The sequence below is a fragment of the Littorina saxatilis genome, linkage group LG13 (genome assembly GCF_037325665.1).
Source record: "Littorina saxatilis isolate snail1 linkage group LG13, US_GU_Lsax_2.0, whole genome shotgun sequence".
In the NCBI taxonomy this organism is placed as follows: Eukaryota; Metazoa; Mollusca; class Gastropoda; order Littorinimorpha; family Littorinidae; genus Littorina; species Littorina saxatilis.
Window position 1 is genome coordinate 37022896 of NC_090257.1, and position 14847 is coordinate 37037742.

The 14847-nt window shown below is 45.3% G+C and overlaps 1 protein-coding gene across 1 annotated transcript in view; it reads left to right on the forward strand.

The window, feature by feature from the left end:
• LOC138945879 (uncharacterized) overlaps positions 1-14847 on the forward strand; it is a 131317-nt gene that overhangs the window by 89579 nt on the left and 26891 nt on the right. The window contains exon 4 of the mRNA XM_070317400.1: positions 10498-10834. Within this exon, the coding sequence (XP_070173501.1) occupies positions 10498-10834 (337 nt within the window). The remainder of the gene's footprint in view (positions 1-10497; positions 10835-14847) is intronic.

Sequence of the window (14847 nt, forward strand, 5' to 3'; positions counted from 1 at the left end):
GTTAGTGGCAGGTGGTCCCCTCCGCTCGGCTCCCGACACTGGCCGAATAAACGTTTTCTGTCAGTCACCCGGACACTTCTCCTTCGACCTCCGAGGAAGTTAGAGGATTTTACCCCTTGTTTTCCTTTTTTCACCCTTTTTTCGTTTATTTTTTAAATTTTTTCATTTGTCACATGGGAAGCGTTTTGTACGTTTGGTTTAGCTTGTTTTTTATTGGGGAAATTGATTGTGAATGTTGACACTGGTGGGGTTTGTTTTGTTGTTGTTGTTTTTTTGGGGGGAGAGGGGCTTCCGAGATGTTTTGAACGGTGATTTGGGAGGGACGGGGCTGTTCGTTGATGTTTTGAAGGGTGATTCAGTGCAGACAGTTATAAATGAAAGCCTGCCAAATATTCCTTGTAGCATTGCTGTATCTTAATTGATATTCCAGTCTACTGGCAGCATTTATATAAGTCTGTCCCTGTGTGTGTGTGTGTGACCTGAACGCTTGCTTGGTACAAAAGTTATGTTCAGTTTAGCTTTCCTTCACAGTTGTAACATGCTTTTCTGTTGTCATGTTGAAAAATGTTACAAAACATTTGACCGCTTATGAAGCTGTATGATGTAACACTGACAATGCATGTACTTGTGCAGCTCTGTCTGTCTGTCTGTCTGTTTGTCTGTCTCTCTCTCTCTCTCTGTCTCTGTCTCTCTCTCTCTCTGTCTCTCTCTCTCTCTCTCTCTCTCTCTCTCTCTCTCTCTCTCTCTCTCTCTCTCTCTCTCTCTCTTGCTCTCTCTTACTTTAAATTTAAATGTGCTTTATCGTGTGTTTCTGTATCCCAAGGATGCCTTCCTCTGTGTCTTCTCTGGTCTTGCACTCCTTCCTCTGTGTCTTCTCTGGTCGTGCACTCCTTCCTCTGTGTCTTCTCTGGTCGTGCACTCCTTCCTCTGTGTCTTCTCTGGTCTTGTACTCCTTCCTCTGTGTCTTCTCTGGTCGTGTACTCCTTCCTCTGTGTCTTCTCTGGTCGTGCACTCCTTCCTCTGTGTCTTCTCTGGTCGTGCACTCCTTCCTCTGTGTCTTCTCTGGTCGTGCACTCCTTCCTCTGTGTTTTCTCTGGTCGTGCACTCCTTCCTCTGTGTCTTCTCTGGTCTTGCACTCCTTCCTCTGTGTCTTCTCTGGTCTTGCACTCCTTCCTCTGTGTCTTCTCTGGTCTTGCACTCCTTCCTCTGTGTCTTCTCTGGTCTTGCACTCCTTCCTCTGTGTCTTCTCTGGTCTTGCACTCCTTCCTCTGTGTCTTCTCTGGTCTTGCACTCCTTCCTCTGTGTCTTCTCTGGTCGTGCACTCCTTCCTCTGTGTCTTCTCTGGTCGTGCACTCCTTCCTCTGTGTCTTCTCTGGTCGTGCACTCCTTCCTCTGTGTCTTCTCTGGTCGTGCACTCCTTCCTCTGTGTCTTCTCTGGTCTTGCACTCCTTCCTCTGTGTCTTCTCTGGTCTTGCACTCCTTCCTCTGTGTCTTCTCTGGTCTTGCACTCCTTCCTCTGTGTCTTCTCTGGTCGTGCACTCCTTCCTCTGTGTCTTCTCTGGTCGTGTACTCCTTCCTCTGTGTCTTCTCTGGTCGTGCACTCCTTCCTCTGTGTCTTCTCTGGTCGTGCACTCCTTCCTCTGTGTCTTCTCTGGTCGTGCACTCCTTCCTCTGTGTCTTCTCTGGTCTTGCACTCCTTCCTCTGTGTCTTCTCTGGTCGTGCACTCCTTCCTCTGTGTCTTCTCTGGTCGTGCACTCCTTCCTCTGTGTCTTCTCTGGTCTTGCACTCCTTCCTCTGTGTCTTCTCTGGTCGTGCACTCCTTCCTTTGTGTCTTCTCTGGTCTTGCACTCCTTCCTCTGTGTCCTCTCTTGTCGTGCACTCCTTCCTCTGTGTCTTCTCTGGTCGTGCACTCCTTCCTCTGTGTCCTCTCTGGTCGTGCACTCCTTCCTCTGTGTCCTCTCTTGTCGTGCACTCCTTCCTCTGTGTCCTCTCTGGTCGTGCACTCCTTCCTCTGTGTCCTCTCTGGTCGTGCACTCCTTCCTCTGTGTCCTCTCTTGTCGTGCACTCCTTCCTCTGTGTCTTCTCTGGTCGTGCACTCCTTCCTCTGTGTCCTCTCTTGTCGTGCACTCCTTCCTCTGTGTCTTCTATGGTCGTGCACTCCTTCCTCTGTGTCTTCTCTGGTCTTGCACTCCTTCCTCTGTGTCTTCTCTGGTCTTGCACTCCTTCCTCTGTGTCTTCTCTGGTCTTGCACTCCTTCCTCTGTGTCTTCTCTGGTCTTGCACTCCTTCCTCTGTGTCTTCTCTGGTCGTGCACTCCTTCCTCTGTGTCCTCTCTTGTCGTGCACTCCTTCCTCTGTGTCTTCTATGGTCTTGCATTCCTTCCTCTGTGTCTTCTCTGGTCTTGCACTCCTTCCTCTGTGTCTTCTCTGGTCTTGCACTCCTTCCTCTGTGTCTTCTCTGGTCTTGCACTCCTTCCTCTGTGTCTTCTCTGGTCGTGCATTCCTTCCTCTGTGTCTTCTATGGTCGTGCACTCCTTCCTCTGTGTCTTCTCTGGTCGTGTACTCCTTCCTCTGTGTCCTCTCTGGTCGTGCACTCCTTCCTCTGTGTCCTCTCTGGTCGTGCACTCCTTCCTCTGTGTCCTCTCTGGTCGTGCACTCCTTCCTCTGTGTCCTCTCTGGTCTTGCACTCCTTCCTCTGTGTCTTCTCTGGTCTTGCACTCCTTCCTCTGTGTCTTCTCTGGTCGTGCACTCCTTCCTCTGTGTCTTCTCTGGTCTTGCACTCCTTCCTCTGTGTCTTCTCTGGTCGTGCACTCCTTCCTCTGTGTCTTCTCTGGTCGTGCACTCCTTCCTCTGTGTCTTCTCTGGTCGTGCACTCCTTCCTCTGTGTCTTCTCTGGTCGTGCACTCCTTCCTCTGTGTCTTCTCTGGTCGTGCACTCCTTCCTCTGTGTCTTCTCTGGTCGTGCACTCCTTCCTCTGTGTCCTCTCTTGTCGTGCACTCCTTCCTCTGTGTCTTCTATGGTCTTGCATTCCTTCCTCTGTGTCTTCTCTGGTCGTGCACTCCTTCCTCTGTGTCCTCTCTGGTCGTGCACTCCTTCCTCTGTGTCCTCTCTGGTCGTGCACTCCTTCCTCTGTGTCCTCTCTGGTCGTGCACTCCTTCCTCTGTGTCCTCTCTGGTCGTGCACTCCTTCCTCTGTGTCCTCTCTTGTCGTGCACTCCTTCCTCTGTGTCTTCTATGGTCTTGCACTCCTTCCTCTGTGTCTTCTATGGTCGTGCACTCCTTCCTCTGTGTCTTCTCTGGTCTTGCATTCCTTCCTCTGTGTCTTCTCTGGTCTTGCACTCCTTCCTCTGTGTCTTCTCTGGTCTTGCACTCCTTCCTCTGTGTCTTCTCTGGTCTTGCACTCCTTCCTCTGTGTCCTCTCTTGTCGTGCACTCCTTCCTCTGTGTCTTCTCTGGTCGTGCACTCCTTCCTCTGTGTCTTCTCTGGTCGTGCACTCCTTCCTCTGTGTCTTCTCTGGTCGTGCACTCCTTCCTCTGTGTCTTCTCTGGTCTTGCACTCCTTCCTCTGTGTCTTCTCTGGTCGTGCACTCCTTCCTCTGTGTCTTCTCTGGTCTTGCACTCCTTCCTCTGTGTCCTCTCTTGTCGTGCACTCCTTCCTCTGTGTCTTCTCTGGTCGTGCACTCCTTCCTCTGTGTCTTCTCTGGTCGTGCACTCCTTCCTCTGTGTCTTCTCTGGTCGTGCACTCCTTCCTCTGTGTCTTCTCTGGTCGTGCACTCCTTCCTCTGTGTCTTCTCTGGTCGTGCACTCCTTCCTCTGTGTCTTCTCTGGTCTTGCACTCCTTCCTCTGTGTCTTCTCTGGTCTTGCACTCCTTCCTCTGTGTCTTCTCTGGTCGTGCACTCCTTCCTCTATGTCTTCTCTGGTCGTGCACTCCTTCCTCTGTGTCTTCTCTGGTCGTGCACTCCTTCCTCTATGTCTTCTCTGGTCGTGCACTCCTTCCTCTGTGTCTTCTCTGGTCGTGCACTCCTTCCTCTGTGTCTTCTCTGGTCGTGCACTCCTTCCTCTGTGTCTTCTCTGGTCTTGCACTCCTTCCTCTGTGTCTTCTCTGGTCTTGCACTCCTTCCTCTGTGTCTTCTCTGGTCGTGCACTCCTTCCTCTGTGTCTTCTCTGGTCTTGCACTCCTTCCTCTGTGTCTTCTCTGGTCTTGCACTCCTTCCTCTGTGTCTTCTCTGGTCTTGCACTCCTTCCTCTGTGTCTTCTCTGGTCTTGCACTCCTTCCTCTGTGTCTTCTCTGGTCTTGCACTCCTTCCTCTGTGTCTTCTCTGGTCGTGCACTCCTTCCTCTGTGTCTTCTCTGGTCGTGCACTCCTTCCTCTGTGTCTTCTCTGGTCTTGCACTCCTTCCTCTGTGTCTTCTCTGGTCTTGCACTCCTTCCTCTGTGTCTTCTCTGGTCGTGCACTCCTTCGAAATTCTTTCTCTTCCGATAAGGAAAGGGAAGGATGATGAGAAGACAGGAGATCGATTCACCAACAGATAAATATATCTGCTTGAACATTTGAGCCAATCCAAAAACTCGACAGTTGCGAAATTAGCTAACCCAGTTCTTACGCTAAACGATCACACACATAAAAGCATCCTCCGATTCCTGTCAATGGAGCGTGAACTTCCAGCATCTCTTGTCGTCACGCTTAGTTTACCCGTTGCCAGCGCTTCAATGGTAAAAGCCAGTTCCAAAACGGTGTCTGTTTTCTACCGGCGATGGGGAAAACAGAACAGACTGATAAAAACAGAACTGTAACGTCTGTATCTCTTTCTTGTGGATGAGCCAACTGAGACTGAACTGCGAGAAGAAAGCAGCGAGACAAGAAAGGAAACGGATATTCAAGTTTAGAAGGGAAAAAAGGTAACAGCTATAGGGGGTTCTTCGAGTGCCAGGAAAAGAAGTCTTCAGTGAAAGCTTGTTATAAGCATTGCTGTTCGTTTTTGTTCACCTATGTGGGCATTCTGTGTATGTTTCTCTTCGCCAAGTGTGGCTGATTGTTCTGTTTGTTTGTTTATTTGCTTGTTTGTTTGTTTGTTTGCAGACGGTTCTGTATTGCCACCCGATATAGGTGTTTCTTGCCATTAAACACCTGTTTGTTTGTGGTGATGGACCACTCTTTAGAGGGGGGTCTAAATGTGTTTCACCTGATTACTTAAAAACCACCACGTCATCAGAACATCCCACCAATATATCACTTGTGCTTGCGTGTACACACCAAGGGGGATAAGGCACGAGCAGGACTGCACGTAAGTTGACCTGGGAGATCGGACAAATCTCCACCTTAACCCACCTGACGCGGCCGGGATTCGAACCCACGACCTTCCGCTTTGGAGGCCGTCGTCTTACCACCAAACCATTGCGCCTCCCGATCGCGAGCGCACGTGCACTGCGTCCTTGCTGGCCCTCGGCATTAGGGCAAAGGGTTATATTAGGGTCAGGGGTATGGTTTGATTGGGAATTTGCCAATGACGGGTGTGTGTCGACGTGCCTGATAGAACTTAGTTAATAACACTACAGTGCAGATACTCCGAATGTTTTATTCCGGGATGTCATCCGGAAAAGCATTTTTGTTGGTTGTGCTTTTTAACTCATTGTCTCCCAAGTACGGATATATCCGTACCCACTCATATGGCTCTATCTGACCTAGTACGGATATATCCGTACACACAGTCACTTCAGTGGCTTCCTGTAACGTCGATCTAACGCCTGCGTTCCAACATGTTGATACACAGTTTTCTACACAGTTACTATAGAATTCTGAGTGACCTGCTGCAGCACAGCTGGTCTCGGCTAAAAACAAATTGGTCAACATAGGTGGGGTAGAAAGTGTTACGAGATCCAGATTTTTAAAACAAAGTTTTGAAGTAACACGTTGGAACAGACAAGGACTTTTTTTTATATATATATAACCTTCTTCATTGTACAGTGATAGACCTAAATCAAAATAGTTTCAAATCGCGGAGACTACCTTGTGAACTGAAAAGGGAAACAACCGTGCATCGGTCCCACATGGCTATATTGGTTGAAGGTTCGTTAACACTTTCTACCCCACCTATTTTGACCAAGGTTTCCTTAGCCGAGACCAGCTGTGCTGCAGCAGATCACTCAGAATTGTAGTAACTGTGTAGACAACTGTGTATCAACACGCTGGAATGCAGGCGTTAGATGGACGTTACAGGAAGCGACTGACGCTAACAGTCTGAGCGGATATATCCGTACCTGATCAGATAGAGCCATATGAGTGGGTTCGGATATATCCGTACCTGGGAGACAATGAGTTTTAAAAACCAACAACCAACCATTGACAATGGCGGAGTCGACATGACGCAGAGCGGTGCCGGTTCCGTTAGGCACGATAATGATTCGAATTAAACGGCGGTATGGGGATCTACTACGACAGCTTAGTTCAGTGGTACTTTGCAGACATGTCCGTAATTTTAGTAGGATCTGGCTTCTTTTTTTTTCTATCTGCACCAGTGTTTTTTCTGTTCAATCACAGTGCCCGTCTCACTAACAAAGGCCATGCAAGCAGTTAGGTCGCCACCGAAAATGGTGTCTTCATTTTTGTCTCTGTTCCTGGTTTTCTCCAAATATAATGTTTGTTTGTTCGTTCATGGGCTGAAACTCCCACGGCTTTTACGTGTATGACCGTTTTTACCCCGCCATTTAGGCAGCCATACGCCGCTTTCGGAGGAAGCATGCTGGGTATTTTCGTGTTTCTATAACCCACCGAACTCTGACATGGACTACAGGATCTTTTTCGTGCGCACTTGGTCTTGTGCTTGCGTGTACACACGGGAGTGTTCGGACACCGAGGAGAGTCTGCACACAAAGTTGACTCTGAGAAATAAATCTCTCGCCGAACGTGGGGACGAACTCACGCTGACAGCGGCCAACTTCTGGATACAAATCCAGCGCGCTACCGACTGAGCTACATCCCTGCCCCTCCAAATATAATAAGCGAAAAGGGGAAAACGGGGGAAAATGACATCTGTTATTTAGCACTTTATTGGTGGTGGTGGTGGTGCGGGGAGGGGGGGGTGTCTTGCACGTGATCCGACTTGGGTGGCATATGATGAATTAATGAACCTGCACTGAACACGCGGCATGCTAACGTTCTTCATTGGCCGGTGCACCTGTCTGCCTGCAAATCGTTGTACGCATTTGTATGGTGTAACTTGTCTTTCTCTATATTTCGAAAGGGAAAAAAATAAGCAAAACGGCACAGAAACTGAAAAATCCACAGCTCTAAAAAAGTGTGAGTAAATAAGTAGCATGGTCCTTGTCCGTCCGTCTGTGAATATCATCATCATAGGTATACCGGCGCACAACGAAACATGGATTGGACGACTGCAAACACAAATTATCCCCCACCCCCAACTCATCCACACACCGCGATCCACGCACGCACACACACACTCACACACACACACACACACACACACACACACACACACACACACACACACACACACACACACACACACGGCACACATCAAACCCCTGTGCAGAGTAGGAATCGTATGACTCATAATTAATGTCCAAGATTGATACTGTTGTCAAATAAGAAATCAATCAATCAATATGAGGCTTACATCGCGCGTGTTCCGTGGGTACAGTTCTAAGCGCAGGGATTTTTTTTCTATTTTATGCAATTTATATCGCGCACATATTCAAGGCGCAGGGATTTATTTATGCCGTGTGAGATGGAATGTTTTTACACAATACATCACGCATTCACATCGGCCAGCAGATCGCAGCCATTTCGGCGCATTTTCACGGCCTATTATTCCAAGTCACACGGGTATTTTGGTGGACATTTTTATCTTTGCCTATACAATTTTGCCAGGAAAGACCCTTTTGTCAATCGTGGGATCTTTAACGTGCACACCCCAATGTAGTGTACACGAAATTACATCATCATATAAAAAATAGCGCTGTACGCAGAAAGCAGCCAGAGTGTTGACTGTTGGTATACTGCGTCCATGTGGAGGGATGCTGACAACTCATGTGAAAACCTGGACAAGTTTAGGGTGGTGAACACGCAAGCACAAGACCAAGTGCGCACGGAAAAGATCCTGTAATCCATGTCAGAGTTCGGTGGGTTATGGAAACACGAAAATACCCAGCATGCCTACCCAACGAAAGCGGAGTGAAGCTGACTATGCTCTCAGAATATAGTGTGGGGAACACAAATGGGCAAAACGAGCTCACACGTAACCAGACAATTCTGGAACGCTGAAGAAGAAGAAGAAGAAGAAGAAGACAATCATGTACACGTTCCCATTCTGCAAAGAAAGCAGCCAGGGTGGTGATTGTTGCTATGCATTCAAGTGGAAGGTCGATGAGCTGAGCCAAGCAAAAGCCTGGAAAGATCTGTGATTGTCTACGCTGGAATAAAAGTGTCTTTAAAGTTTTCAAATTATCCGCAGGGGAGTTACGTCTTAGATCTGCGAGAATGCATTAGGCAAACCCACCCCCAGCCTAACTGAATCACACCCCTTCTAAAGGAGACTAATCAAGGCTAACGAGAAAGTGTAAAATCCAATTTGGAGAAAGCAATCCAGAACTCAGTAGTAACCCATTTACCTGCATTGTTGAAGGCTAGCCCCGGCTTAGGCGTTACAAGCCGTGCAACATGTTTTGAGTCTTCTTCTAGTTTGTTTTTTGTTACGCCGGTACGGGTACCGATGAATACATGTACAGTCACACCCACACCATTTTCTGTGTAAAAATGGGTTTTTTTAGAGGAAAAAATTCAGTTGTATTTTCATCCAGGCATTTTTTCATGTACCCAAAAGCGGTTTATTGAATCAAATCTTTGACATTACTTAATGTTACTTGTTCCACAAATCTCAAAATGTTTGTTTTATCAATGTGGCTGTAGTCCGTCTGAATGTTCAAGGTCCCAGCAAGTAATCTGGACTGAGGTGAACGAGAAAGTGACCAACCGGGTGGGAGCCACCCGCGGCGTTGGATTGGTTGAAACTGAGATGTGTTGTGATTTCAACCAATCGGACCCCGCGGTTTGTTCTCTCCCATTTGGGTGGCACCCACTTTTGGTTCGTGCACCTCAGCCCTGGTCCATCTACCCGTGTCGAGAAGCACGTGCTAACAGCCGCCACCCCTATTAACACCCCCACGGTGGTCCACCCGGCGACAGCTGCCTGAGGTTTAAGAGTTACCACGCCAATCAACTTTTGGCACACTTGAAACGAAAGTGTGAAGACTTGCCTTCAATCCACTTTTCGAGGCATAGCTTGGGGTTTGTCCGAAATGACTGGGCAGTCGTTGTGTCCAAATATCTTAACTAATGAAAGCTGTGTTTGAGATTGAGGACAAATATTCTTTAAAAACTCATTCGGAGGTTGCATGTTTTGTTGTTACTTCCCCGAAGTCGTTATTCTTTTATTCAAACCCTTAACATAGTCTCTCAGCCGCGCCGGTGACTGACTAGAATTGTCAGCCTCGGAACTTGGACATTTTCTAAGCTGCCGAATGGCTAAAATTGTCTGAACTTCGACCGTTTACACAAATAGCCAAAAATAACCTTTATTTTTGTTTTCGATATGAATGCGCTTTGGGCAGTTTGGTCCGTATGCATTTATTCCTCTTGGCGCGCGTACAACCTACAATTCAATTCAGTACTTTATCATCTCCATTAGAGCAATTCATTTTGTAGCTAACAACAAGACACAATTAACATTATAATAACATTAAAAACACTTAAATGGGTGTAGCTCCATCACAGACGTACATTTTAATGTACAGTCATCACCTCAGCTCTAGAAAGCAATATGACGCAAAGACAAGCCAACAACCGATAGAAGAGATCGAGGAAGCTCTCGCTCTCTCCAGCAGACCCTTTCGGCAAATGAGATGAATCTGTGCGTGCGACTTCAGCCCCGTAATGCGTCTGATAATGAGTGGTGTGTTTTGGCACTCTCCAGTGCTGAGCGAGATGTTTTTAATTGGCGCGATGCTTGAAAAGGAAGTTGAAGGCTTTTAATTGAATGAAGTGCGGCACCTGTAGTTACTCACGGCGTTTTTACTGTGCGGTGTGCTTATAGCTGCGTGTCAGTGTGACCTGATGCTAAGTGCGTGAGCAAAACGATTGTTTTTGTCTCGGTGTGTGTGTGTGTGGGGGGGGTGTGTGTGTGTGTGTGTGGTGTGTGTGTGTGTGTGGTGTGTGTGTGTATGTGTGTGTGTGTGTGTATGTGTGTGTGTGTGTGTTATGCTTTCCAAAATGCTGCTATTTGTGGGTCAGGATGTGAGTGTTGAGGGTTTTTTAACTGGAGAGTCAGAGGACTTTAACACTGATATGAAAAAAAAAAAATTTCGTTTGTCTATTTCTTGGTTTGTTTCTTGTTTGTGTTTGTGGATTTTTTTCTTAAAAGATTCACAGACCGAAGTGATTTTCAAGATGGTGTTTTTTAACACTTTTTGTTTATTTGTTACAGATGACACAGAACTACCACACTTCACCCGTTCACCATTCCAAGCCTTTACCTCAGACACACTGTCATCGTCACAGTACCTCGTCTTCATTCCACCAACAATCAACATCATCATCGTCATGGTCATCACCATCATCATCATCATCACCACCATCATCATCATCGTCGTCGTCATCATCATCATCATGGTCGTCGTCGTCAAGGTTACCATGTGGACATGTGCGGACGCTGTTGTTGCTGTCGTTGACGCTGGCTACACTAACTGCCGTGACCGTGGGGGTGTCTTCCATGAAGAAAGAATACACACTGCAGATTGGTGTGCCTCAGTCTGCACACATACGTGAGTGTCTTATCTTGATAGTTATTCGTATTGCGGGGTTAGGGGTGTGGCAGGAGGGGGGGGGGGGGTTGGGTGTGGGTAGGTAGAAGGACAAACAAGTCGCGTAAGGCGAAAATACAACATTTAGTCAAGCTCAGTCGAACTCACAGAATGACACTGAACGCATTGCATTTTTTCCGCAAGACCGTACACTCGTAGCATCGTCTGTCCACCGCTCAGGGCAAAGGCAGTGAAATTAACAATCCAGAAAAGCACGGTAGCGGTTGCGCTGAGGAGGAAAGCACGCTTTTCTATATCTCTATTCTTTTTAACTCTCTGAACGTGTTTTTAATCCAAACATATCATATCTATATGTTTTTGGAATCAGGAACGGACAAGGAATAAGATTAAAATAATTGTTTTTAACTCGATTTCGGAAATTTAATTTTAATCATAATTTTTATATTTTTAATTTTCAAAGCTTGTTTTTAATCCGAATATAACATATTTATATGTTTTTGGAATCAGAAAATGATGAAGAATACGATAAACGTAATTTTGGATCGTTTTATAAAAATATAATTTTAATTACAATTTTCAGATTTTTAATGACCAAAGTCATTAATTAATTTTTAAGCCTCCAAGCTGAAATGCAATACCAAAGTCCGCCCTTCGTCAAAGATTGCTTGGCCAAAATTTCAATCAATTTGATTAAAAAAATGAGCGTGTGACAGTTCCGCCTCAACTTTTACAAAATGCCGGATATGACGGCATCAAAGACATTTATCGCAAAAATGAAAAAACCGTCTGGGGATATCATACCCAGGAACTCTCATGAAAAATTTCATAAAGATCGGTCCAGTAGTTTACTCTGAATCGCTCTACACACACACACACACACACACTCACACACACACACACACACACACACACACACACACACACACATATGGCGCTGAAATCTGGTATCCGTTTACGTTTAATAATAAAATAAAACAAACAAATACTGATCATTTCTTTGGATCATGTTTATCTAGCAAAACTCCTCATGAATTTGTTCATATCAAATTTTGTCGATTCCTTCTTGGAGTTCATAGAAAAGCTATGTGGATACCTGTACTGGGGGAATTAGGAAGGTTCCCTTTAGGATTAAAAATGTTATCACAAACAATAGCATTCTGGGCGCATATTTTAGACTCCAAACAAGATTCGTATATACATCAATTATATGACTCAATGTTGCTCCATCCGACAGAAACGCCATGGCTACAATTTGTTAGACAATCTCTTTGTAACTTAGGTTTTAGTCACGTTTGGCATAACCAATCTACATTAAATGTACACAAATTAAAGTTTGCCATTGACAAAAAACAACAAGAGGAATATGTAAGATACTGGACAAAAGAAAAATCAGATACATATTCCAGACTTAAGTTTTATTCTATGATCAGTAAATCTTACGAAATGCAGTCATACTTAATACAAATTAAGAATAATAAACACAGAAAGATGTTAAGCAGATTAAGGACTAGCACACATTGTCTAAAAATTGAAAGTGGAAGACATCAGAATATCCCTAAAGAAAATCGTCTTTGTATTGAATGCAATGTCATAGAAGATGAAATACATTTTCTAGATAAATGCAATAAATATGTTAAATTAAGGGATGAATTTAAAGAAGATGCTTCACATATCAATATGAAATATGCTAACAAAAATCCAAGTAACTTATTTTTAGAAGACGAAGTTCAAGTTCGTCTTGGCAAATTTGTTACGGATTGTTTTAGCATTGTATAATGTATTATTATTATTTGTTGTTTGTTGTGTCAATAACTTTACTGGTTCATGACAATAAACATTATTCTATTCTATTCTATTCTATTCTATTCTATTCACACACACACACACACACATACACCACGACCCTCGTCTCGATTACCCCCTCTATGTTAAAACATTTAGTCAAGTAAAAAGTGGAATAGCCGGACGGAGGGAGTCTGTCTTGGTCGCTGTCTTTCTTCTCTGTGTGTTTGTGTCTGTGAGTCTGACTGTATGACTGTCTTTCTGTGTCTGTGAGTCTGACTGTATGACTGTCTTTCTGTGTCTGTGAGTCTGACTGTATGACTGTCTTTCTGTGTCTGTGAGTCTGACTGTATGACTGTCTTTCTGTGTCTGTGAGTCTGACTGTATGACTGTCTATCTGTGTCTGTGAGTCTGACTGTATGACTGTCTTTCTGTGTCTGTGAGTCTGACTGTATGACTGTCTATCTGTGTCTGTGAGTCTGACTGTATGACTGTCTTTCTGTGTCTGTGAGTCTGACTGTATGACTGTCTTTCTGTGTCTGTGAGTCTGACTGTATGACTGTCTTTATGTGTCTGTGAGTCTGACTGTATGACTGTCTTTCTGTGTCTGTGAGTCTGACTGTATGACTGTCTTTCTGTGTCTGTGAGTCTGACTGTATGACTGTCTTTCTGTGTCTGTGAGTCTGACTGTATGACTGTCTATCTGTGTCTGACTGTATGACTGTCTTTCTGTGTCTGTGAGTCTGACTGTATGACTGTCTTTCTGTGTCTGTGAGTCTGACTGTATGACTGTCTTTCTGTGTCTGTGAGTCTGACTGTATGACTGTCTTTCTGTGTCTGTGAGTCTGACTGTATGACTGTCTATCTGTGTCTGTGAGTCTGACTGTATGACTGTCTTTCTGTGTCTGTGAGTCTGACTGTATGACTGTCTTTCTGTGTCTGTGAGTCTGACTGTATGACTGTCTTTCTGTGTCTGTGAGTCTGACTGTATGACTGTCTTTCTGTGTCTGTGAGTCTGACTGTATGACTGTCTATCTGTGTCTGTGAGTCTGACTGTATGACTGTCTTTCTGTGTCTGTGAGTCTGACTGTATGACTGTCTTTCTGTGTCTGTGAGTCTGACTGTATGACTGTCTTTCTGTGTCTGTGAGTCTGACTGTATGACTGTCTTTCTGTGTCTGTGAGTCTGACTGTATGACTGTCTTTCTGTGTCTGTGAGTCTGACTGTATGACTGTCTTTCTGTGTCTGTGAGTCTGACTGTATGACTGTCTTTCTGTGTCTGTGAGTCTGACTGTATGACTGTCTTTCTGTGTGAGTCTGACTGTATGACTGTCTTTCTGTGTCTGTGAGTCTCACTGTATGACTGTCTTTCTGTGTCTGTGAGTCTGACTGTATGACTGTCTTTCTGTGTCTGTGAGTCTGACTGTATGACTGTCTTTCTGTGTCTGTGTGTGTCTGTGTGTGTCTGACTGTCTTTCTGTCGTTCAGTAAGTTTCAGTGGGTGTGTTTGTTTCATTGCGTTTGTTTGTATGTATGTTACAGTATGTTTGTTTCTCAGTGTGTGTGTGTGTTTGTGCGAGGGGGGGGCTAAACGAGAAAGAAGGGGGGGGGGGTTGTTGCAGACCGTGGCTAGTTGGCTGTGTTGGTTGTGCTACCAACTCTCTCTCTCTCTCTCTCTCTCTCTCTCTCTCTCTCTCTCTCTCTCTCTCTCTCTCTCTCTCTCCCTCCACCCTCTCTCTCTCTCTCTCTCTCTCTCCACCCTCTCTCTCTCTCTCTCTCTCTCTCTCTCTCTCTCTCTCTCTCTCTCTCTCTCTCTCTCTCTCTCTCTCTCTCTTTCTCTCTTACAGACTGCAGGATCGGGTAGCTTTTTCAATCGACGGCAGACAAACCATGTTCAAGTGTGATTGTCTCCCTTGATGCACGAACAATTCTGACTTGCCTGTTTTTGTCCGCTCAAACACATTTATAGCCATTAATGTGAGTCGCATTTGATTGATAAGAAATAGAACAAATGACACAACGCGCCGTGACCTTCAAAGTATTTAAATAGCACTTTAGCAAAACAAAACTAAACAGACAAGCAAAAAATTCAAAATCTCCCCTTTTGCAATGGCAGTTATGTCCCTTCAAACCACCAGCGCTTTCAAACTGTGAAAGCGATTTGCTAAAACGTAATCTTCTGCCTAAATTACGTTTATTTTGTTCCTTCCCAGGTTTTCCTTTGAGTTCTT